We start from the raw sequence: 24284 nt of genomic DNA, 5'->3' as shown, positions 1-24284 counted from the left end.
AGGTTTTCTCACAATGGGAAATCCATTCTCTAGTGCTCAGCCGTTCTCTGATATTGAATTTCAACATCACAGAAAAAATCAAGGGGTGTCATTAATGTGTCACTTCAGATCAACCCTTGTTTGTGAATGTTGTTGCTGTTTTGTTTAGTCAGTTGAAATGGGCCCAATTCATCTAATGTTGTTTTTTATTGAGAGCTGATCTATTTTGTGTTAATGATTTGGTAGAAATAGCAACTGGAGCCATGGGAAAATACTAAAATGCCAGATGGTTGTATGGAGAAGTTCTGTGTCAGAGGTCATTTGTGATGGTTGATTCTTAACCAGCAATGTTTGCTGCTCTGCTGTATAAACTTTGTAATGATTTAATATATTATACATGACACTGCAATTATAGACTTTTACCTAGTCATAGAGCTTTGTCTAATAACCTCTCAGAATTGTTTGATACTTCCTGCATACATAATGTTTTCTTTAATTTTGTTTGCTTGTAGCCTAAGTGATTTTTAATTTACTGCAGTCAAATCACGAATTTCCTTTAAATGAGGAACTCAAGGCACTGACATGCTTCATTCACTGCTTCTTGTTTGAGTTAGTTTGCCCCTGTTTCCACACATCCAGTGAGTCAGCTACTGATTAGTCCTCTGTCTCATTGTTCCTGTGTGTGATTCTTCTTTTGTAACTGGTAAAATATTCTGATATCCTCCTAAAGTTCAGTCTCCTCCCTTGTGTGATTTGTGTGTCTTTTATGGGTTAGGATTCTTCACAAATGCTTCTTGATTTCTACAGGAGACTACATTACAGGCGTAATTCTTGGTGGGAAATGTTTAGATACTAAAAAAACTTTTTTCTTTGAATAAACTGAAATCTTTTAACAGAGTTTGCAAAAAAAAAGAGTGGTTGGAAGTCTGGGATTGTATAAAACAACAGAACATTTTCTTTGGATTTTTAGGGTTTACGGAAAGTGGCATAGAAAAGATTCAGTGCTTATTTATAGTGATGAACTCGAAGAATTGAATATAAAATGTAGAATGGAGCAAATAGCACCATTTGTGGATGCCACTGTAACAGAAATGGAAGAAATAAAGCTTTACATTTAAATGTATTTTTAATGCTGCAGCATTACAAATGGGTACAATAGCAGCCTTTGAATGCAGCTCTGGCCTGGCTTATCTCTTGAGCGCCCAGAAGCAGTCAGCCATTCCCATATGTTATAGGATCTCTCATTCTTTTTCAAATGAGACTGTTCTTTTGTCTCTCTTTGAAACACAAATGTGTATGTAAAGGAAGCCTTGATTGTATGTGGATTTTTCACAATTCACTTCAGTAAGATAAGGTTTTACAATAATTACTCCATCTATGGATAGGTTTTACCATTTCAAAAGCATTAAATCACTTCTGTAACAAACAAGAACTCCAGTCCTTTTCGGCACAGCTGAGAATGCTCCTCTGGTGTTAAGGGATGTAGTGAGATTTGAACGCGACGCAGGATGTAGACAAAAAGCAATATGTCTGCATATAGCGAGCTTTGGTCAGGCTTTTCTTATTCACCCTAAGTTTGAATCTTTAAAATGTGTCTTATTGAAAAAGAGAGGCATTATTACTCTTAAGTATACAAATCTTGCCTGTGTTTTTTTAATGATCATTAAAATTTGTTTTTCATGATCTTCATATGCTTTCGATGTAGTACATAGATACATTCACCCGTCTAAAGCCTCTCTGGTTAAGATACCTTTAGTGGATCTTTCCTAAGGTTTGCGTTGGACCCAGCTGAACACTGGGAAATTCCATTTGTGAATCGTGACTAGATAAGTCACACTTGACACAGAACGTTTCCAAATTTGTTTCACCTTTACTCTACTTAGTAACAAAGTTGAACATTGATTCTCTGGCTTTTGGTTTCACTGAGTGAAACTGAGACCATACTGGCTTCAACCAGGGCCTTTGTCTTCATGTGACTTGTGAGAAATTGGAGCCAAAATGGTGCACTCAAGACAGCAGTTTCCTTTAGACGCATCATTTCACTGATCTGTTAAGATATAATTTTAGAAATGTATGATAATGACACTGGTACTGGATATTCAGACTTTTCAGTTGTCAAATACCTGTTTTTTTTTGTTAAAGGTGCATTCTCAAAGATTGTAGCACATGTATTAGCAAAAGATCATTGCATAAAACTGCAACAGTACTATGGTTTAGAGTCACATTTGCTTTTGTGGTTAATCCCTGCTGTAAACAAGGTAAGAGAATATAAAGATTAGAACTGTCCCACATTCGAAGACTGCTACATATGGACAAAAACCCTTTACTGCATTAGTTTCTCTTTTATAATTTCTGAGTTTAAAATGAGTTTCATTTTGAGCTACAACATTGTTATGTTTTTACTTTTATGTAAATGTTTGTGTGTGCAAAATATTGCCACTCTTCTGTGATTTGGATCTTTTGCTTTTATTTGTCTAGTTCATAAATGTCAGCTTCACACGAGTTGCCAATTTTAAATAACTTGGCACTGTAAATTAGTTGTTTGCAATGTAATAAGCTGTGACACGAATATGATTCTGTTATACAGTGTGAGTCGATGGGATCAAAATTATTAGACTGTACAGACATCTTTTATTAGCTACAGTTTGTCTCTTTTTAACTTCTGGAAATTTGCCCCCTTTTCTCTTCACTATATTATGTAGATGTACAATGTAATTTATTCTCAGACAATTCCCTATCTAATATATGTTTAAGCAAAAATGTTTGGTATGTATAATTTTCTGTTGTTGGTGATTATAACTTCAGACTGCAAGTTAATGAATTTTCTGTAAAATCTCAACATTAATTTCAGATCATCTAACTGGATTACTGCACGTAAGGCTCAGCAAGTGTTAAGATAGCATGGTAAACATGCATTCTGCAGTTGATTGCTAGTTTTGCACGTTTTTCTGCTCCATATTCTACGTCTATAACTCCTAGTAGTGGTGTAGGTTTTGTTACTGCTGACAAGGAGGTCTGTTCCCTTATAGAATGATTGAATGATAGCTGTAATTCCAATTTCTTAACATAAAATTTGTCACAGTACCACTTGCTGTTGTTTTTATGGAAGCAAATGAATGTGCTTATGCTTTGTAAGACTGTCATGTGCTGTCATTTGTTTCAAAATTGTATATCACCCAAAAACAGAAAGAACAATTACTCCTTCTGTGTTCAATTAAAGGCTTAAACATCAAATCAGGCAATTTTAAATCTTGATACATTAGTCTTTCATTTACTGAAATGCAATTTTCTTTCCTGTTTTTGTATTTATAAAATAATAGCTAAAGCTATAATTCTGCTTTTTGGAACATGGAATTCTGACATTGTAGTAGTTTTACTTTTATTTTGAAAGTGTTATGTTAAGATATGAATGCAAATACTGCCCTTTGTTACCTTTTTCTTTACTAGTTTTGTGTTAACCAATGTAATTGCGTTATGTAGTTGTGTTTGGTTTTGTAACTAGTGCGTTTTAAGAGATCATAAAAGGTTTTCACCCTTCTCTAGGCCTCTTTGCTTTTGAAACTCTTGAAGAATGCTCAGACCAGGAAAGGTCTGTTTGTCATGTGATTACATCACAGGATAGAGCCAGACAGAAAACTTTGAGAAAAAGGCGAAGATCTTCACGTTTTGAAAATTCTTCAGGGGCTTCTAGAATTGGATACCATTATAGGTCACACTACTGTAAGCTGTGTCCAGGCTTTTTAATTATCATGCTGCTAACCTTTTGCCTTTTTTTAAACCAAAATCTTGCCTATATTGTCTCTGAACCATTAAAGATGTTTGTGAAGAATACAATGTGTGTGGAGCAGTGAACTGGCACTGTTCCATCAGAATAAGAGAGTTCCAGCAAAGTACACAGACAAGGAGGGGGAGGGGACTACTTCACTAGTGTGTGGCAGAAAACAGCCCCGTTTTTGTGTTGCATCTCATTTTTTTGTACAGCTGTTATTTAATTATTTTTACAACACAGTTACAGACATGTGTACAATGCAGATGTTGCCATTCGAGACTTTATCAGAAAACAACACTTAAGTTCTTAAGAATGTACTTTTCCTGCTTCGTATTTCATAATTAAAAAAATTATTCAGTTGATGAGTGTTTCTGCTGGGGCTACCTGCTACCAGTCGTGTTGCCCAGATGCTAAATAATTTACTTGTATATTCATTCACTTTCTCATTGCACTTAATTAATGTGTGTTTGTCGATTAGAATCAAACTTCACTCAATATTTCAAATGGTCATAAAACAAAATTACATGTATTCAAAAGTACATGAAATGTGGGCTAACCATTGAAGATGAGCTTTCTGACTTCTAATTCAGGTACCTGAAGTAAGCTAGTTCTTTGTGTAGCTGAAAAGGAAACTTAGTGTACCATCACCATTGCTAAATTATGCACATATGCAGACATGACCAGAAAAGAATCTGTTGGTCAGCAGTCTGAGGAAAGTTCAAAAGAGTAAAATACTGCTTCATTTCTTATTGTAGCCACAAGATAATTGCTGCTGTACGTGGAGCGTACTGCAGAGGAGAGCATCACTCATCTCGTCCTCTTTACCCAAATAGATTATTTTTTTTTTAGATTCCAGTGAAACCTTTTTCCAAAATTAAATTAATGTTTGAGAATCATGACATTTTCAATGCTGAATAACCATAAAACGTTAGCCATTAATCAGGTGTTGTGGGAAAGCAGGAGTTCAAACATCATAAGTCTACTGTTTTAAAAAATGGGATCATAGTTTACCAGAAGCCTGCAGGAGTATAAAGTGGTAAAGGGGAGAGGTCCATGTACTTCAATCGGATGAAACAAGCTCTGCATTTACATTTAAGGATGTTCGATACATTACCCATTGTGTGCTAATTCACTTCAGATTTTCACAGGGGGAGTTTTATCTGCCTGCCTGTATGTCTGACTGAGTAAAGAAATCACTGAACAAGGAATACATTCAGTTTGCAGAGATTGAGTACTAAGCTCTACTACTTTAAGTGATTGGTACCTGTATAGCTAAATCTTAATTTAATAGCAAGACAGTAAAAGATAACCACACAAATGAAAAAAATAAATCACAAGAATATTAGACCTGCACTGTTTGAGTGTTTGGTGCCTTTTGTTTTTACACAAGCTCTTTGCTGTAGAAGTGCTCGGAGTTAGAACCAATCTGACATACAGCATGGATGTAACCTGACACCTCGTAGGTGACTTCGTAGAATTTCCTGTTTGCAGTTTTCAAATCAAGGTCTTCTCTGTTTCACCTTTGGGTCTCTGGGCATGCATTTCCCACAGATGTTTTGGGTGCTTTGGGTGTTTGGAGTGAACCAAGTTGAGACTGCCACGTGCTTGCAGGTAGTTGTTAGGGTGAGGAAAAATGCAAGGGAGAAGAAAGGCAATAAACAGCATGAAAAAACATGTTCAGATGGAACGAGCCCTTCAGGCTTTTTCAAGAAAATACAATATTTTTATTCTGACAAGGAGGTCACTGATAATAGATGTTATTGTTGCATTTTAATGACTGTACATTCTATGCATTGGTGTTTCACCTTAATGTAATTATACTTTTTATATTTTCCCTGAATATTTCTCTCCATGCTGAGAGAGTGCCGTGGTGTCCCTGCTTTTGGCCATCAGGCCTAACCACTAATGTTGCTTGTAATTGTCATGTGCTGCTCGATCACAGGCGTCTTGGTTGGATTCTGAAATCAAGCCTTTTTTCCACAGCTCTGCGAGCACAGGGCTTGGCAAACAGGATGACACCGGGCAAGGCTGTTGAGTGGGAAAAATCCTGCAGCACATCCCCCTCATTCCCCAGGTTAAATTAACACGGAACAGGTGTTGTTTCTCCTTGAAACCGGTTGAATTTTCTCTTGGAGTGACTTTTGCCAGACCCCTAGCTTTATGCGTCAATATTTAAAGCAGAAAAACTAAGACATTTTCCACAGTTTAAGACATTTTACACATTACACAGTAATATGTCAAGTTTGTCAAGGTTTGATATGTTATTACCTTTGATTTTTGTTTTAATGTAACGCAACGTAGTTCCCATTGTTACAGTCGGAAATAAGACAGCCTTGCTGCAGAGGAGGTCCAGCTAACATTATTTTTTAAGTCTACATTGTGCACAAAAGCAGTTTGAAAATGTAATAGATGTGGCAGTGTACTTTGTGAACCTTAATCAGACCAAACCAGATTAGCTGTTTTTTCTGCATCTTTGAACTGTATCTTGCTTGTAAGCTCCTTCCACACCTTATTTAACATTTGTTGATTGTACATGCACTGTGTTAGCTCCTAGGAGCCCCTCGTCAATGTTTATACATATTATTTATGATCAGTCTTGTCCTTGAAATAATGAAGTGAAACTCTGCAATGAACATTTCCTCTTGTTTGTCCTGGAGAATAGCGTTGCTTCACTTTTGTGAATGTACAGATCGGCTCATGTGCTTGCTTCCATTTTCTTCCTGTGCGGGTTCTCTAATCGCAGCTGCTCTGTGGTGCTGAGCTGGTTTTGCACAGAGGGGTTAAAACAGCCCAGCTGGTGATGGTGATGCTGTGGTCTACGCTGCTTGCGTATTCGAAGAACGACTGTAAGTTGGCTCTAGTAAACTTAAGATATTTCTGTGCTGTGTATTTTTATTGCAATAGTCCATATCTTCCTGCAGCATAATGTTTCTTAAAGGAATCAGAAAAGAGGTGTGGACAGGCAATAGTCATCTTAGGAACAGGTGTGCCCCTTCCCTGGGATAAGGGACTCAAAGAGAAGCCCTCTTCTATAGGTGTAAAACCTTCAAAGCAATAAAATGATATTTTAGGAAAAATCAGTTATTAGTATTTTCGTTTGCATCAAGCTCTAAGAGCTGTATACTTGATACATAATGAAGTATGCAGGATCTCTAGGTTTATAAGCTACAGAACACAGTCTAAAGGTTTAAAGATATTTTTTTAAAATAGTGTATTTCATAATAGACCATAAGCTGATGTGGTTTTAGTTAATTTTTCTTCTGTTCTTAAAAGTTAATGCAGAGATGATCTTCCAGATCTTTTTAATTAGCTTTATACTAAGAAAAACATTACCCCTACCATCAATTTTCTTAAATACAAACATTTTAATTAGGATTTTATTTAGGTAAAGTGTTTGTCAGAGGTAACAAATGTTGGAATTAATGTTTTTACAAGTACATTTGTTGCAAAGGCTCAACAATGTCTTTTCATATTACTCAATATGGAATTAACCTTTGTTCCTCGCTCTGATACAGATCCCGATTCAAACCTTTCGTGACAGTCTGCCTGTAAAAGTAAGTGTTTTCAAAGTCGATAGTAATATTTTCCAGTTTAGGTTTGGTGCAAATATTCTACAAGTGTTTTGAATAAAGGAGGAAACAGATTGGGTATATTCAACAAGAAATCTTAAGGATTCTTTTATTGAGCATGTATCTTTTAGTTTCACAGAAGTTACTGTAGAACCCGGTGACAGAAGAGCCAAGTCTACCTTTCCGCAGAATGTCATGTAAAGAAAACAGGTTGATCTACTGCAATAGTTGACCTTTGTTCTGGCATTTAGTTCCTGAATCCTACAATTAGCTCACTGGAGAGTAAGAACATGTGACAAAGAGCTCCACAGAGTGGATTTCACTGTGACACTGTCCCATATTCTGATTTTGAAGGAGACTGAAATTGTTTCTGTTTAAATATTTCCTGAACATAATTCTGTTTTTGGAAGAAATTAACTTTTATAACATTGTCCGGCTATTATTTGTAAAACAAAGTCATTGGATTTTTTTTGCAATAAGTTTCAAATTGTTTGCAGTTTTTTTTATTCACACAAAAACTTTTTTTTGAATTGTAAGTGGCAGGCCCCAATACATTAAATACTGAGGCCCCAAAATCAGAAATAGACTTTTACATTGATAATCTTAGATAAAATACAGCACAGTAACTGTTTTTAGAATATGGAAAAATATCAAGAAGGTCTGTGAAATTTATCTTTAATCTAAAACATCTCTACAGCCTTCAATTATGAAATGGAAAGTCCTTCATTAAAATATGTACTGACTGTGCATTTTTATTGGCTGGCTGGAGCACTGTTATATGATAATGATAATAGATATGGAGCTGCACACGTAACTAGGTATTTTTACTTTATGAAGTGTTTATTTCTTTTACCAAACTTAACAGCAGTGAAAATGCCTTTATTTATAGGGACTTTTGCAAAGTAGGTGCATGCAACAGATCTTCAGTCATTTTTTTCACAATGTGTTGGCCTGTAAAAAACAATTATTTGGCACAGTTGCCTAAATGTAGGAGAGGCTGTTTTTTGTGACCGTGTGCTTATAAGACTGCAGTCCGCAGCAGAAATGTTTTATGCTCCCCCTTTGATCCTAAAACATTTTTTTAGTTTAAATTCAGTGGTTTAGTCACAAGTATCAATCATGTGCTTTGTGTTTCTGATACATTGCCTGAATTAGTATGGAATATTCTTTTAGTACTGTAGCTTTTGTATAGCCTACTTACAAGATACTTTACATGAAGGAACTCTTTTATAAATGTTGCATCATTCAGAGGCTGCAGGAAAGACTAGTTCTATGCAGCAAGGCACAACAGCACAAACTCTAGGGATTCATACTCTTTTTATCCACCCACACTGGCATGCGCTCTCCTCTGTTAGTTTTATTTCAATTCCGTCTTCAGTTTGCGTCAGATGGTATACACTATTTAGTTTAATACTAAATTTCAGCCCTTTGCTCCTGATGCCAAACGTTCTTTGTAAATTAGTGTAAATCGCAGAGAATTGCATTGGTTTTGCATTGCTTTCTGTCTAACATTCGGCAACATAAATGTCAGACTTTTGAGAAATGGTTTGGAAAAATCTTTCAATTCTTTTGATGAAGTATCTGATACATAGTTCATGTAAAACAGAAACCTCATCTTGAGGGAAGGCTATCAGACTTGTACATAGAGGGTTCGTATTGTTGTTTTAGTGTTAATCAGACTAGTCCAAATTTGCAGAAGACAAGGAAATTGGAACATTTTAGTGGTATGTTGGTTGCAAAAGGCTTAAGGTGTTCAGAACTATAGAAATGTTGGTACACGGTGAATTGGCATTGTCATTAATTGCAGGTTACATGCAAACATCTTTAATAGCAAATGTGTGACACAGGACAGAGAAATGCTTCCGTTTATTTGATCATTGTTCCAGTGGTGATGAGCACAGACAAAGGGAGTACACAGAGGTACATACTGTTTTCAACTCTGCTTTGCACCACTGATTTCACCCAAAAGATTAATAGTAATTATATTAGCAGATATGACACTACAGGAAAACAGTGACATTTATTAGTTTGTTTCAGTTAGCAAAATTATCAGGCATGGAAAACTTAATCTGAGTGATAGACTTATATGTCATAAATAAGCAAGATTGATTGTTAGCCTACACCACGACTTCATAGGTAATACAGAATCTAGTTCAGTGAAAAGTACAGCGAAGTTCAGCATTTAAATAGAGAAATGGTTATTGAGCAGCCTACCAAGATGATGTGAAGGCTGTTCTGGGTCCTTCGGAAAACAGCAGGATGAGCTCTAGCAGTTTGCTGCAGTTAAATGAGTAAGATGGACTGAAATCCCATCTGCTGTTAGTAATCTTTCTCTGCCTAGAGATTCTGCCTTTCTGGTTATGAGGGAGCCAGTGCCTATTCTGGGCAAGCAATGAGTACAATGTGGGGTACACCCTGTAAATGGTGTCCATCGCAGAAGAGGAAATGTCCTTTAATAATATTTCTGTAAAGCTTTTAACAGCATATATCAGCAGGTGATGTATCAAAACAAATGCAGTACATATTGCAATAAAAAGAACAGGGTGAATAAGTGACCATTACTGTCAGCCTTTTTGTTCTGAAAGAGGCTGTTGGTTGATTCATAGGGACTTGCATTGTCATGCAAGACTAGTCACATAAAGTCCAAATTGACATGGTCCCTCTTTTGGGAAAAGGTGATGAGCGCTGCCATTCACGAGGAGAAAGAACCTGGATCCCTAAGTAAAGCTCTATTCTTTTATAAGTTTGAGGTAATTTTTTACCTGGTAAGAGGCATAGATGTTGCTTGGGGAGACATTGACATTGGTGCCTTCGTAGATCAATAAATCTGTGTTTTTTTTTTAATAGTTTTTTAATGCTAGAAACATGTATGCATGTATCAGTAAACCAGAATAATTGGCAAGCAAACCTTTTTTTTCACGTTGTTTCAGTAAATTGGTGTTCTCTCTGCATACATTGTTTTATTTAATCAATGTGTTGTTAATGCATTTGCAAACTTAGTTGAATCGTGCTCTTATTTACCTCCGCATTCAATAGTTCTCGGTGATGCTTAGATTCCATTTGTGGTTGGGAGTGGTACTGCATGCCTACTTTCTTGCTTAGGACCTCCATTACATCTTTGACCTGCTGACCCCCACACTTCCAAGGCAGCAGATGGAGATCCACTATTTCTATCATGTGCTTTTATCTGTAATGCACTGGGAATTATTTCTGAGGCAGACCCGAAGCGTTTCTGCAGTATCAGCTTAACATCCATCACTTTTCAGTTTAATGAGAATACCTTCGTTTGTTTTCCTCTGCATGCCGAGTTATGCCACGTATTCTCCACTATCCGGTACTTGGATTTATCTCCTTTGCTTAGGATTTTTGATGAATATGTAACGATTGTTTTCAGCATCCTTCCGTTGAAATGCTGTAGAACAGAAACGCCACGGAGGTTTGCGTTTCCCTTGACAACACATAACACAATGCAAGGACGAGGTTATTGTCAAATGTCATTTACACGTGCAACTGCTTCAAGGTGTTCACTGCGTGTGTGATTAGGGTTGAGGTTGTGAGGTCATTCAGCTGAATTGCCTCTTTTTGATGAGTGCAGTACTAATTTGTTTGGTAAATGCACCTCCCTTCTCTTTTTAACTTTGATCATGTACCTAAAATGTTTAGATACTTTGGATTGAAAACTAATCAGTTAATTTTGACCTGTGTAGTTTGTAATTAGTAAATAGTGATTATTTAATATTTGTATGTAGTTTGATTCAGTCAGAACGTTATTGATGCAATTTCAGATCCGCAGTTATCTGTACTTTTATATTTACTTTGCAGTTCAAGTATTCTGATCTTATTTTTTGTTTCCTCAAGCAATTTGATGTGTGGACTTGTCACAGGTTGAATCTTTTCTATTGTCCAGAAAATTAAGAGCTGTATATTTAAAATTATGCTCGGCTGAAACCCAGCTGCTCCTTGGTAATTTGACCCTCTTATATCACGCATCTTTCCCCCTGTTTTCCAAAGTGCTCATCAGTCAATACCCATATGACATGCTTTATCTGCATCAGTGACAAAGCCAAGCAGTGTCTTTTTTCTCCCCATGTTGGGTACCAGTTTATTGTCCTTGGTTTTAAGCTATTGGTGTGAATTTCTTTAAATGTGAAGAATATGGAATTTCTAGTGTGTCTGGCCTGCCTGTTACTACCGAGTTATACAGTCTTTCATGCAGCCTGATGTCTTGTCCTCTTTCAGAGGTCTTTGTGCAGGGTACATTGTCTCCTGAGAGCATTGAGGATATTAATAATTTAAAGATTAAAAGGAATCAAATTATTTATTACATGCCAGCACTACAGTACTAGGACTACATATAGCTTGGCACACATTTTTTCTTAGCCCTCCTTAAAATGGCCTCTTACTCCTGAATTGAAAAGGCAGGCTATGTCTGCTGGTAATTTGAACCTGTTATTCAGGCTGTGGGGTGAGGGGCCTTCTTTGGAAACTCCTCTGTTCAGAATTTGGTGGCCAAAATGCTGCATCAGGGAGCATACGCAAAGTGGGGTTTTTGTAAAATACTTAAAAATACGTTTTCATGAGTGAGGAGCTGTGTACATTTAGCAAGTTAATGCACCCACAGAAACACCCAATAGCCTTATGCACTGATACTGGGTTTAAGTTTATTTGGACATTTTTGCTTTCATGCCAACTGGTATTTCTAAACCTCTTCTGTAAATGGATAAGGCAGCCCTGTATTAAGTGCTGCTTCTTTGGCAGAGCTGCATTCGATAAAATATCATGGAAAAAAATGTGCAGGATTTGAAGTTGAGTTCTTGTAAATCATTTTGGAAATTTGCTTAAAGACTGCACTGCTTAAAAGGACACCACTGTGAAACAAGCCGTGAGCAGAGCGTTTGCTCACAGTCTGCCCCCGCCATGTTTATGACAAACACGCTAAGACAGTTTTTGCTTCTGAAGCTCACAGCTCAGCCAATTACAAAGCTGCAGGTTGGAAGCTCAGCACCTGCTGATGCGATTTCTATTTTTATGTATTTCTGATGTTTACTGAAACCAGGGGCTATTATAATTAAATTTTCCAGCTAATTGAGCAGAGCTGTGGTAATAAAAGCTTGGATGCATTTTTTTTTCTGCTCGTGGGCAAAGGGGTTTGATCAATGTGTTACCAAGAGGATTTTTCCTGTGAGTGATGTCTGCGCACTGTGATAAATCGTACCGTCCACTGGAACAAACGAGGCAAGGGGGCAGGTTGGATATCATCAGCGCTGACTGAGAGCAGCGCTGCTAATCTAGTTGTGTATTGATTTGGGAACAACCGCAGAGCGTCCTAACTGACATTTCGGCATGGAGCTCCAGGCACAGTCATGGCTGTAGCACAGAGCTGTGCAGTGCATTAATAATGCTCACTCCTGAGTCTTGTAAATCATTCTGCAAGTTTGATCATAGACAGCACTGCAAAAAAGAGACACCATTATTAAATGGTGAGCGTTTGATTTTTTTCTTAATAAATAAAACTAAATCAGCATACTCCGGGCAAACTCTTATTTATTATTTTCTTTTAATATGTGTTCAATCAATTACTGTTTATATTTACAGATTTATATATGGGTTAAGTTGTGTGTCTGTAGTGGGCAACTGTAGCCAGTTGGCATGTCACTTCAAACAGTAATCAATTTTGATTGTTTGTATAGATTTATGATTGTCACAAAGATATTCTTAGCATTGGTCCTCATTGGTGTTACACCTGTTCATCTGCAGTATACATGTATTGGAGACTTGTGTGGTAACTAAGAAAATGTATAATAAAATATATGCATGACCCCTTTTATCTGAGGATTCACTTTCATGATCATAACAAAATTACACACTGCTGTGATAGAGAAGTATGTGCTTATAAGATCTAAAGTACCATTGTCCTCTACAAAAGTCCAATTGAGTGTAAAACAGTATTGCAGTGTCCTGACCGTATGGGCCATGTTGTCTAAAGCTGTTAAACTGCATGCTGGTGGTTTTGAATGTGGTTACTAATAGTATTTCTGTCAGCTATGTGTGTAAATGAATTTTCGACCTTGCAACCTGCAATTCATTCAAGAGCTTCATCAGGTTTTTTTTTTTAAATACCTATTGGAAAAAGCGTTCAGAACCACCTAACAGAAGTTTTGTTCCACATGCTAATCCTTGTGAGATGTTCTTCCTAATTCCAGGCCTGAATGTGTTTTGATTTCTTGTCTGCTAGTGGTATACCTTTCCCCTGCAGCCAGTCACTATATACCCTTCAGTCCCGGCATTGCACCTCTGTTACTAATATACTGAATGCACCTTTGTAATGCTTTGTTGCGTTAGGATCTTTCCAGGTATGTGATGGCTTCCTTTTGGTGTTTTTCCAGGTTTCCTCATGTCCGTGAGGTACTGGTTGCGGCACTACGGCTCCCCGCCCCTGGAGTGGTGTGTTGCTGCAATTTGGACCCCGTGATCCCCTCCCCTCCCCTTCCCCCCTCCCCCTCCCCCCTCCCCCCCCCTCACCGCTGTGCTGGACGTCATGAGCATAGTAATCCCTCTGGGAGTCACTACACCAGATACGTCCTACTCAGACATGGCTGCTGGATCAGAGTGAGTACTTAGCATCGCTTCTTAGACTTGCATTGTGAGGGATACCCCTGTTAAGTGGATGGGATGTCAGAAAGTACTGCTGCATTCCCAGCTCCTTCCCTGTATAATGAAACGTGGTGCATCTCCACTCATCTCGCATGGCCCATGAAAATCCCAGGTGAAATGGGACAAAGCAAGTCCTTGTGACATTTTCATGAAATGGATCAGATGGAATACAGCCATGGATTATAGATTCTATTTTTTGTGGGTTTGTCATGTGGGAAGAATCATTAACGCTTAATGATTAAGGTGGGCAAATCCAGGAGAATTGCAGGGGTTTTACCATAATTCATATTCCACAAAACAAAAAAACATTTTTTTCTAAAAATTGTCTCACCACCTTATTGTGACTAGACGCACTGAGCCAGTTTTCCTTTAGGGCTGGAATCTGCCAAGTAAAAACACGTTTTACCTTTATACTGGGCGCTCGTTATTCGCGTTATGGAATTCTTCCCCTAAAACGTTTAACGTCAGATACCGCCTAAAATGGACAGTATTGGTAAAGGGTTAATTGCAAGATGAGAGCTGCTGCAGTTTTATTTGCTGCATTTTTTTCTAATGATGGTCATGAAATGTCAGTAAGCGTTGCAGTACATAATTGTACATTGTAGTCAGTTTCATGATTGGGCCTGAAGAGGGTTTACCTTTAGGTACACTGAAGAAAATTAGGCTTTTATATTTTTATTTTAATTATAAAATCTGAAAAGCTGAATGTATATGTAATGTAATATGGTAAACCATATTTTATGGCATCCTGACTATATTGATGAATAATAAAATCATGTGTTAATAGTCAAACAAGCGTGAAGCTCATGTTTCCTTTGTGGATGAGTAGTACAGGAATTCTTTGTGACATTTTATTTAGCTTGTGTTGCAAGTACCTATCGAGATGAAATATAGTTCCTGTAATACGATTGCTTGGGGCCTTGTTTTCAAAAGGTCTGTACAGTTGTTCTGGTGTTTTCATATTGTTAGTATCGTGCAAAGCTTGTTAAATTGGTTAGTTTAAAATATCAGATATGAGCTGAATACTGGAACATTTTTCATTGTTTCTTTTGAAGAATGTTTTGTCTTGTTTCCCAAGTTTATGACCTTATTGATGTTGCGTTATTCTTTAAATTTTTAGGAGTTAAAATTGAATTTCTGTCCGTACTATCTCTTTTGACATGAAGAGCTCACAGATCCAGCAGCAGAGCTAAGGCATCAGACAGATGACTGCCCTGATTAATAATACTGCTTGTCTACAGGCACACAGAACTGCAGTGAGGCACTGTTTTGCAGCAAGCAGTTTTTAAACAAGCCAAGGAAATGCAGGCTAACTTCAAACCATCCCAGTGGTGGCAAGACTTGGCCAACTGTTTGTAGCCCTTCTTGGAATCCTGTTTTCAGTCTGTTGGTGTTAGTGCTCCATTTCAGACCTGGTGGTGTCTGGATTGAAGAGCCTGATGTGCATAGTGACAAAAATACATCTCCTACCTTTATAATGTTAGAACGATTGTCATTTACAACATGTAGGAAGTCAACAGTTTAAAGTTGCACTGCTAGTTTGCTGCCAAAATACAAGATTTAAAGGCCATGTACTTTCCTGTAATAACAAACAGTGGATTTGGTGTTTAATCAGTTTCTGTACAATGCAACGTACAGTGCAACATACAATGTTATAAACCAAAAATAAAACAAATAATTAATTCCGACATTAATTCCGACTAATGTTTTCATGGGTATCAAGTAGTGTAGCTCTTGTAGACATTAAAAACATTATCTAACGCCATCTAGTGGAATGCCTTGGTATGCATCATGCTTTATTCCTTTTGCTTGAATGAAACAAATATTTAGGAAGCTAAAATATTATATAGTGTTCTTAAAAAATCCCAGTTTATTGTAAAATAAAAGATGCACACATATCTTACTAAAATATATAGATTTAAAAGATGTTTTAATAAGAGAATGTGATGCAGTTGTGAATTTAAATGGCTTATTATTGTCTTTTATTTATTACATAATGTTAATTAGTTTGGTATCGATGCATACTATTGTTTGAGTAGACTTTTCTGTACCTCTTGTTTTTAAGCACGAGAACTCAATTAAACCTGTGTAGTTTCAACAACTCAGACTAAATTGCTTGTCAGCTCTATACTAGGTTCTCTTTTACTATCGTATTAAACTAATAAAGGTGAAAATTATATGGAATGTTGGGAATTACTGTATGAATTTATAGTAAATATGACTGGAGCGAAATCTTTTTTTAAGCAGTCAAAATCATGCAGCTGCCTCTGCTCTTGTATTAAGGCAGGAGTGTTGGATCAATAATTGTATTTTTAGTTTCCTGTTCTTGCATTATGAATTCAGCATCTTGATTTTCAAGTTTCTAATTCTGGAAGACATATTTCTGATGATATCCTGTACTGGTAATTCTAGAAAATGATATAAGATTCCTAATATAAGATTCTAAAGGAAAGGTTAAAAATGATAATGCAGAATAAATTGTAGCTGGAGTGTAGCTTTACCTGCTGTGGCATGTTTGGTTAGTTATTGACTTACTGTTGCATTTTATGAGAATAAATCTGTGTACAGGTTGCTATCAAGGCAAACTAGCATTGATCTATGACATATCTTTAACAAGATTGAAAGCTGTATTCCAAAGAAAAGATTATATCTCAATTATTATTCATATTGCTGTTATTGTTCATCTTCAGATTTATTTAGCTGATCCTTCTGGATGAGCGGAGGCTAGATCTGTCACTAAATCCAGCCTTGAGGGACTAAGGGCTTTGTCTTTGAGCTGTGTTGAAGAGAGGTCTTGTAAATGCTCTCTAGATGCCAAAGAGCAAGTAAAGGTTTATTCCATGCTGAAAAGAGAAGAAAATAAACAATGTTTCAGCTGTGGAGCCTTCTTCGGGTGTATAATTAATAATAATAATGGCTTACACTTATATAGTGCTTTTCTGGACACTCCACTCAAAGCGCTTTACAGGTAATGGGGACTCCCCTCCACCATCACCAATGTGCAGCCCCACCTGGATGATGTGACGGCAGCCATAGTGTGCCAGAACGCTCCCCACACATCAGCTTTTAGTGGGGAGGGGAAAAGAGTGATGAAGCCAATTCAGAGATGGGGATTATTAGGAGGCCACGATTGGTAAGGGCCAATGGGAAATTTAGCCAGGATGTTCTCTAGATGTCAACAGGAGCACTTGGAGTAGACCTTCACTTTGCGAGTGGGGAAAGGCAAGGTTCAGTGGAAACACCAGGGTTGTTGGCAGTGGAGAAGGGAAGAGAGGGTGAAATGTGTTTGATTTCTAGTTTTTAGTTGATCCAAGGAGTTTCTTGAAAGAAGTCAGGGTTTTGGCTTCGATAGCATAGCTGGGCAGCTTCTTCCACAACCCTTACTGTATCGTGATTTGTCTGTTGTCCTTTGGTTTTAACGCACTTCCCCTTAGCTTCCATTCGTGACCCCTGGTTGGTGTTTCACAGTTGATTCTCAATAAATACTTGGTTTTGAATACTCGGAAACCTCTCCAGTCCTTGCTGTTCAAGACAAAAAAGTTTTAGATCTTTTAGCTTGTTGGTATAGGTCATTCCTTTGAAACCAGTGCAATCTGCTTGTTGTTCTTTAGACTGGTTCCAGAGCATCAGCATCATCGTAGTACATTGTACTATTTTAATCTCCAATTGTGAAGAGATCATAGCTTTCTGTTTGCCTTTTTAATTGCTTTCCCACATTGATTAGAAAATGAAAATTTGCCCTTTGATAATGGAATATAGTGATAAAATACTGAGCATGGATACGTAACTCCAGTCTTTCTGGGCACCAATGCAGCAGGACTTCTTGTTTCCTTTAAATCAATGTGTTTGGACCTTTGAAAAGGCTTAAATTGTTCCAGATAAGCTAATTAGCTCAATTAGCTCATTAAGATCTGAAGTGGAATTAAATCCAACAGACACTTTGGGGTACCAGGAATGGCGTTGCACAATGTAGAACAGCCTCACATTATTTAAAAATTTGGCCACTTTTTCTTACTTATTGCTAGTGATGATTTTTTTTAAAGAAAAGAAAATGCAAAGTATATGAAAACTAGGTGGTTTAACTTTCTACAGGTTAAAACCTCTCTGAAAACCTGAATCTCCTGTGCTATTGACAGTAATGGTCTTGTTTTAGGAAAATTATAGTTGAATGCTTTGTTGAATTAATAAATCAGGCATTGGTGAAATTAGAATTTCATATATTTCAAAGTTCTGACTATTACATGGTTGTTCATGCAGCCCTGAGTCAGTGGAAGCAAGCCCTGCTGTCAATGAGAAGAATAACTATTCCAATCACAGCTGTGGGAACGCTCAGAATCATGGGTACCGGGGATTACCCTATGCTGTGAGTAAGACCTTCATAGTTAATGAGATTATAAACCAAAGCTAAAGCAATGAGAGAATGAGCTGCCTATTCTTATCACATCTCTGCCATTTGAGATACTACACTTGTTGCGATTCAGTTTCAGCTTGCTTATGGTTTTGTATCTACACTGCTGAGAAACACCCACTTCTTCTGTAACAGGATTTGTTGGCCTTGGGAATCCAAACTCAAGCTATGTAATTGAGATTCTAGTTACCTAGAAAATAACTGTGCTAGCTGCCTCACAGAAAAAAAATCACTTTATCTTTAGCGTGTTATTGAATTCCTAGATTTTAGAAAACCTGAATAAAAGATTTATACGTATAGGAAGTGATGGCATAGGGGCAGAGTTATTTTACATTGCATACCGGGTGAAAAACCTGCCAGTGCAGTGTTTTCTGTATGGTAATAATGCATTTGCATACAAATTGGATTCCAGTCTTTTCTTTGTGTGCATAGAATTTGCTAGCTACCTTAGGTTTTAAAATTCATTAAGTGTTAGGTTCTTCCTCATTTTTGATCCTATTTCGCACGGCCGCATTGTTTGGAAGATGTCCCACGCTCATGTTCTGTTTTGTCAGGATCACAACTATGGTGCACCCCCTCCTCCAACTCCACCAGCGTCCCCACCTACACAGACCATCATTCCTCGGGTGGAGCTCAATGGGGTGCGCTCCCGGTACGAGGACAACTCGGCTGACAGTGACAGCTCCTCCGACCAGGAGAATTCATCCAACTGGTGTCACTGCAGCCTGACTCAGGATGGCTTTCTTATCAAATGTGAAAACTGCAGGTAGGCTGTTCTGCCTCTCTAACCACTGATTATCCAGCAGGCTTTGTCATGTCATGGATCTGCGCATGTTGGGTTTCAGGAAGAATGTGCAATTTACGCAAATCTAAAACATTATATAACATCCGATTTTATTCTTCAATATATTACACTTAACAATAATTTAATTGCAGCTACGTCATTAGCATAAAGGGGGCATTACAATATAAAACCCCCATTAAACTTTTATTATTGAGTAAAGAATGCAATAATTATGCATTTAATTATTCCATATACTTTATTTGTTGAAGACTTATCATGAAGACATGACTCACTTTGAGTATCTGTGATATTTAAAATACACTGTGAAGGCGTCTTGTAAGGAGCATTTCTGCATGTGCTTTTGTAAGATGTCAAAGGTAATCAGAATGTGATGTTAAAGTGAAGCATGTTGTGGCAATTTTTGAAAGATGCAGGAGAATAGAAAAACTAACCCACGGTCTACCTGTAGGCAAGAGACAGTCAAAGAGCACTTATGAAACATTCTAGTCTGTAGACCTTTATCACCAGTTCATAATAGTTTGATTAAAATATAATCTCCACTCCAGTGTTTTGTAACAGGTCTTCGTATATGGCCACAGTTTTTTTTAATGGGGAGATAGTATCTACTGTACCTTAAATAGTTTGTTTTTCAAATTAGCCATAAAGTGTGCCAATGGTTTCTTGCCAAGCTTAAGGTTTCCTGTTTTGAGATTTTCTTGGCAATGTTGCATCCCAGTCTATATCCAAGAAAAGACAGGAACAGTCCTGCAGGAATTAATCAAGTCCTAAGTTGGAAGCATGCCTCATCAAGAGGCTTGTGCCTTGCCTTTATGTACAACATTCCGTGGTGAGGAAGCTATAAGTGATGGTCTACTCCTATCGATCTGTGTAGCCGGAGTTATTTTTAAATTCAGTGCAATTTAATGTCAGCTTAAACTAAAATCTGAAGTCCTTTCCTGTGAGAAGTACAGTACCTGTTAATTTTCTAGTTTTAATCATGATTGTAGGGGCTTGGACCGGAGGAAAGGTGTCAACGTTCAGCGCAGAAAACAAGAGAATGAATCTGGTAAGGACAAATGAGCTTAGCCCTGCACAGCTTCTTTTTGTTTATTTGACTTAAGCTTTGAGTTGGAAAGTAGATATTTCATAGTGTGTTTGACGATGTCTGATTTTATCCCCTTATCTCATTTTAAACTTAGGGTTATGGGATTTCATTTTACGTACAGTGCTGAGAAACCTTGGGGAACCCTCAATACAATTCTGGAAAGTAGTTTCTGTAAAAAAAAATGTAGCCCTTTCATACACCATTTTACAACAGAGGAAATCCATGTGAAATTTGGATAGAAATATGTAAATGTCGCCTTCTGTGTTTGCCAAGGTGGAGAAAGCAGTGCCACAGAGAGTGGGGATGAGGAGGTGTCGCCAGCGACAGTGTCTTACACTGCCACTCAGCACACTCCAACCAGCATTACCCTCACTGTCAATCGCGTAAAGAGAACCAAACCCAAAAAGAGGAAGAAAAGCACAGAGAAAGTTCGCAGCGCGCCTAAAGCAAAAAAGATTAAGGTAACGTTCCTTGATATTCCTCTTCAACCCAGGTCTGTTTGGGCGGGATGTTTTAAAATAAAGATTGACCCCACCATAAATTGCCAAAGAACATTTTTTTTTTTTACCATCATGAACAAATTTAAAATGAAGGACCAAGTGGAAGTGAATTGCACACTGAAATGTGGAAAGAAGAAAAAAGGAATGCTCTGGCTTTAGAGCTGCTTTGATTTTAATACACCTGAATGAGGCTGCCTAGTCTAAACACCTTTTATTACTACGTTCAGAGTGGAATTGACTTTTTCTTATACCTGAATAATGCCCCGCTAATTTCTAAGGCTAACTGAAATGTGTCTTTTTCTTTCAAGGCTTTCCGAGAGGGCTCTAGAAAATCCATGAGGATGAAGGTATGGATTGTACACTTGGAATGTTGCATCCAGGAAATCTCTTAAAGAGACCTGATTTGAATAGGATGGAATACTATTACTAATAAACTTTCAGGAGTGTGTCATCTTTATCTTTTTAGTTTTAAGTGGTACATTCTAATGTTTTTCCTTGTGTTTTGTGAGTAGAATTCTACAACTGAGGCAAATACTTTGGATGAGAATACCACAGAGGGCTGGGAGACACGGATCCGGCTATGGACAGACCAGTACGAAGAGGCCTTCTCTAACCAGTACAGTGCTGATATTCAGAACTTGCTTGAGCTGCACCGCATAACCAGCAAAGACTCTGTGGGCAAAGCAGCAGCAATGGACACCATTAACAAAACTGAGCTGGCTTGTAACAACACTGTAATTGGATCTCAGATGCAGGTGAGTCCAGGAAAACCAATGTATTAAAACTTAAATTTACAGGGGGGATCATTTTCATGTTTGACTGGGATTTTTGTTTTTTCCCCCATTTAAACACTAGACATAGATGCCCCTTCCAATAGAAAATTACTGTTACTGGAGATACTGATATTATTTTCTAGATTACTGTGTATTATTGTCTAGACTTCCCTTTCTCTAAAAGATAATGCAGCTCCTTTGGTTTTCATGTTTTGTGTTCAGTTACAGCTCGGAAGGGTGACTCGAGTGCAGAAGCATCGCAAGATCCTGCGAGCTGCTCGGGACCTTGTTCCAGACACCCTAATCATAGAGTACCGAGGGAAGGTCATGCTTAAGCAACAGTTTGAAGTTAACGGGCACTTCTTTAAAAAGTAAGCCACCTGTAATATTTTGTGTTTATGAGAATGTTTTTCAGAGCAAGTGTTTGCCATTTCTTCATGATTTATTCACTTGGATATGGTCATCGTGCCTGGTTTTCTGCATGCTTTAAAATAGACTATACAGCATATTAAAAACTCCAGATGTTGACATATCTCACTGGACTGTGCGTATTTGTACCGGTGGGCAAGTCTGTTCCAAGAGCTGTCTGGATCCTTTTTCATGTGATCTAGGTAGACTGTCTTCCACTTTTTTGCGATCTATCGGAAGCTTCGATATTTTATTTGACTACATTTTAGTTACAGAAAGGAAAGACCTATCAGGTTGATGATTTGTTTCTTTCAGACCTTACCCTTTCGTGCTGTTCTATTCTAAATTTAATGAGGTCGATATGTGTGTGGATGCCCGAACGTTTGGCAATGATGCAAGGTTTATAAGGAGGTCTTGCACTCCAAATGCAGAGGTAAGTGTGGAAGTAACTGAATTCATTTCTGATTGGTGTAAAATCAAGTCTGTACTAATTTAAAGTAAATGAAGAGGAACTGACAAGAACCATACCCATTACTTTATTACCAATAATCAAAGAACAAGGTCAAGCATTGAGTGTATGCATGCAGGATTTCAACTTTAAATGCTTTGACTATATATATTTTGTGGCCTGTAATCTAACAAAATCAATATTTTTGAGCATTTTGGCACATTGTCTTGATTTTGTAATACAGAAAAATCTGTATTAAAACATTTTCATGCAAAGTGTTTCATTGCTGTTAAGTAGCACTTTCAGTGTCACATTTTCAAATGTTTAACTTCCTGAAACTGATTTGTAACTTTTTCAAAGGTTCGACACATGATAGCTGATGGGATGATCCACTTGTGTATTTATGCTGTCAATCACATTTCAAAAGATTCCGAAGTAACCATTGGCTTTGACTATGAATTTAACAGCTGGTGAGTAACCATTGCTATTCTAACAAGTGTACTTCCTAGGTCATGCCGAACAGCCTATATTCATCATAATTCTGATAGATGAAAGTGCTGATGTATATTTGCATTGTGATAAAAATCTTTTCAATTTTCCAACCTTCCAATTTGTTCTAAGCTCTGTATTACATCCTCAAACTAGAGTACATCTCAGTGTGATGACACTTGTTATAAGCAAAACAGAGGAGATTGAAAGGTGGTTTTTAATTAATATTAAAAAATCTTATTTAACAAATAAAACAAAACAGTCCTGGTGTTTAGTGCATATTGGTGGAAGGAAAACGGAACACTTTAATTATTAAAAACAATTAGCGTATCCCCAGATCAAAGTCTATTATATATGTTTGTGTGCCACAAACACAAAGATCCGCTGCCATGTCCTTTTTTGTTAAAATGCTCAGACGACATTATGTTTATAGTTTAGTAGCCATTACCATTTGTTTGTTCTCCTTAAGGCCCCCATGGTAGAATCATGACCTAGTATAATGATTTAGCTCATGCTAAATCCAAGGTGACATAAAGAGGTGATGTTGCAGTCCTGATGTCCACAGATAGCTGGTTCAGAAGTGAGGAGGTATGGGAGGAGAACACTTACATGGTGCAGAAGGTTGAGAGGAAGGTAACTCTAGGTGACAAGTGAAGAGGATATGAAGGAAAGTGAGTGGAATAGGGTATCTTAGAGGAGAGTGTGGCAGGTTATATCTTGAGTTAGATGTGTATAGAGATAGTGAGTTATTTTAAAGGTGCATGGCAGAAACGTGATGGAGAGATTATAAGGTAGTCTGCAGAGATTTTGAAAGAGCTAATTACTGATACACAGATGCCAGCAAAATGTTCCTCTAATCCAGTCTAGAACGTTTAAGGGCCTGACCTTGGCCTTCAAGAGAGTAGGTTATTAGGAAAGGATGTATCCTTCCCATGGGGTGTGTCATGAGGTTATGCTACACGTGGGAGAGGTGTGGCATCAGTGGGGGGGGAGGTAGAGGAAGTCATTTTTGAATTGAGTTTGGATTGCTCGAGATGCAATTACAGTAGATGTCCCTGAAGAAATGTCAGATGAGATCACTTTATTGGCCATATACAATTTCTTGTATTAGGAATTTGTCTTTTTTCGCATACCCCCAACTTGTTCTGAGACACACAGACACAGAGACAGGGAGACAAGCTTGGGGTCAGAGCGCAGGGTCAGCCATTTATAGTAGGAGTATAGGATTCCTCTGCCGGGCGCGGGATACAAACCGGCAACCTTCCAGCCACAGGCGCAGATCCTTAGCCACAGAGCCAATGCACCACCTCCAGATTTGACTAACAGCAAGGGAATGGGAGGAAGATCGGTCCACCATTGGTATATAATTGGTTGGACATTTACCACTTATGAGAAAAT

The 24284-nt window shown here is 37.7% G+C and overlaps 1 protein-coding gene across 3 annotated transcripts in view; it reads left to right on the top strand.

The window, feature by feature from the left end:
* Positions 1-24284, top strand: part of setd5 (SET domain containing 5) — a 41392-nt gene that overhangs the window by 2603 nt on the left and 14505 nt on the right. For 2 of the 3 annotated variants that reach the window (XM_069189436.1, XM_015348277.2), the window contains exons 2-11: positions 13704-13926; positions 18229-18334; positions 18934-19145; positions 20171-20229; positions 20542-20729; positions 21077-21115; positions 21281-21523; positions 21764-21912; positions 22265-22382; positions 22758-22867. In XM_069189436.1, the coding sequence (XP_069045537.1) occupies positions 13856-13926; positions 18229-18334; positions 18934-19145; positions 20171-20229; positions 20542-20729; positions 21077-21115; positions 21281-21523; positions 21764-21912; positions 22265-22382; positions 22758-22867 (1295 nt within the window). In that variant the 5' untranslated portion in view covers positions 13704-13855. Of the gene's footprint in view, positions 1-6284; positions 6595-7263; positions 7303-13703; positions 13927-18228; positions 18335-18933; positions 19146-20170; positions 20230-20541; positions 20730-21076; positions 21116-21280; positions 21524-21763; positions 21913-22264; positions 22383-22757; positions 22868-24284 lie in introns of those variants that run through there. The other variant, XM_069189435.1, reaches the window with a different exon arrangement.

Source organism: Lepisosteus oculatus, chromosome 4, assembly GCF_040954835.1.
Source record: "Lepisosteus oculatus isolate fLepOcu1 chromosome 4, fLepOcu1.hap2, whole genome shotgun sequence".
Lineage (NCBI taxonomy): Eukaryota > Metazoa > Chordata > Actinopteri > Semionotiformes > Lepisosteidae > Lepisosteus > Lepisosteus oculatus.
The sequence above is the reverse complement of the archived record's forward strand: the minus strand, read 5'-3'. Positions and strand labels throughout refer to the sequence as shown.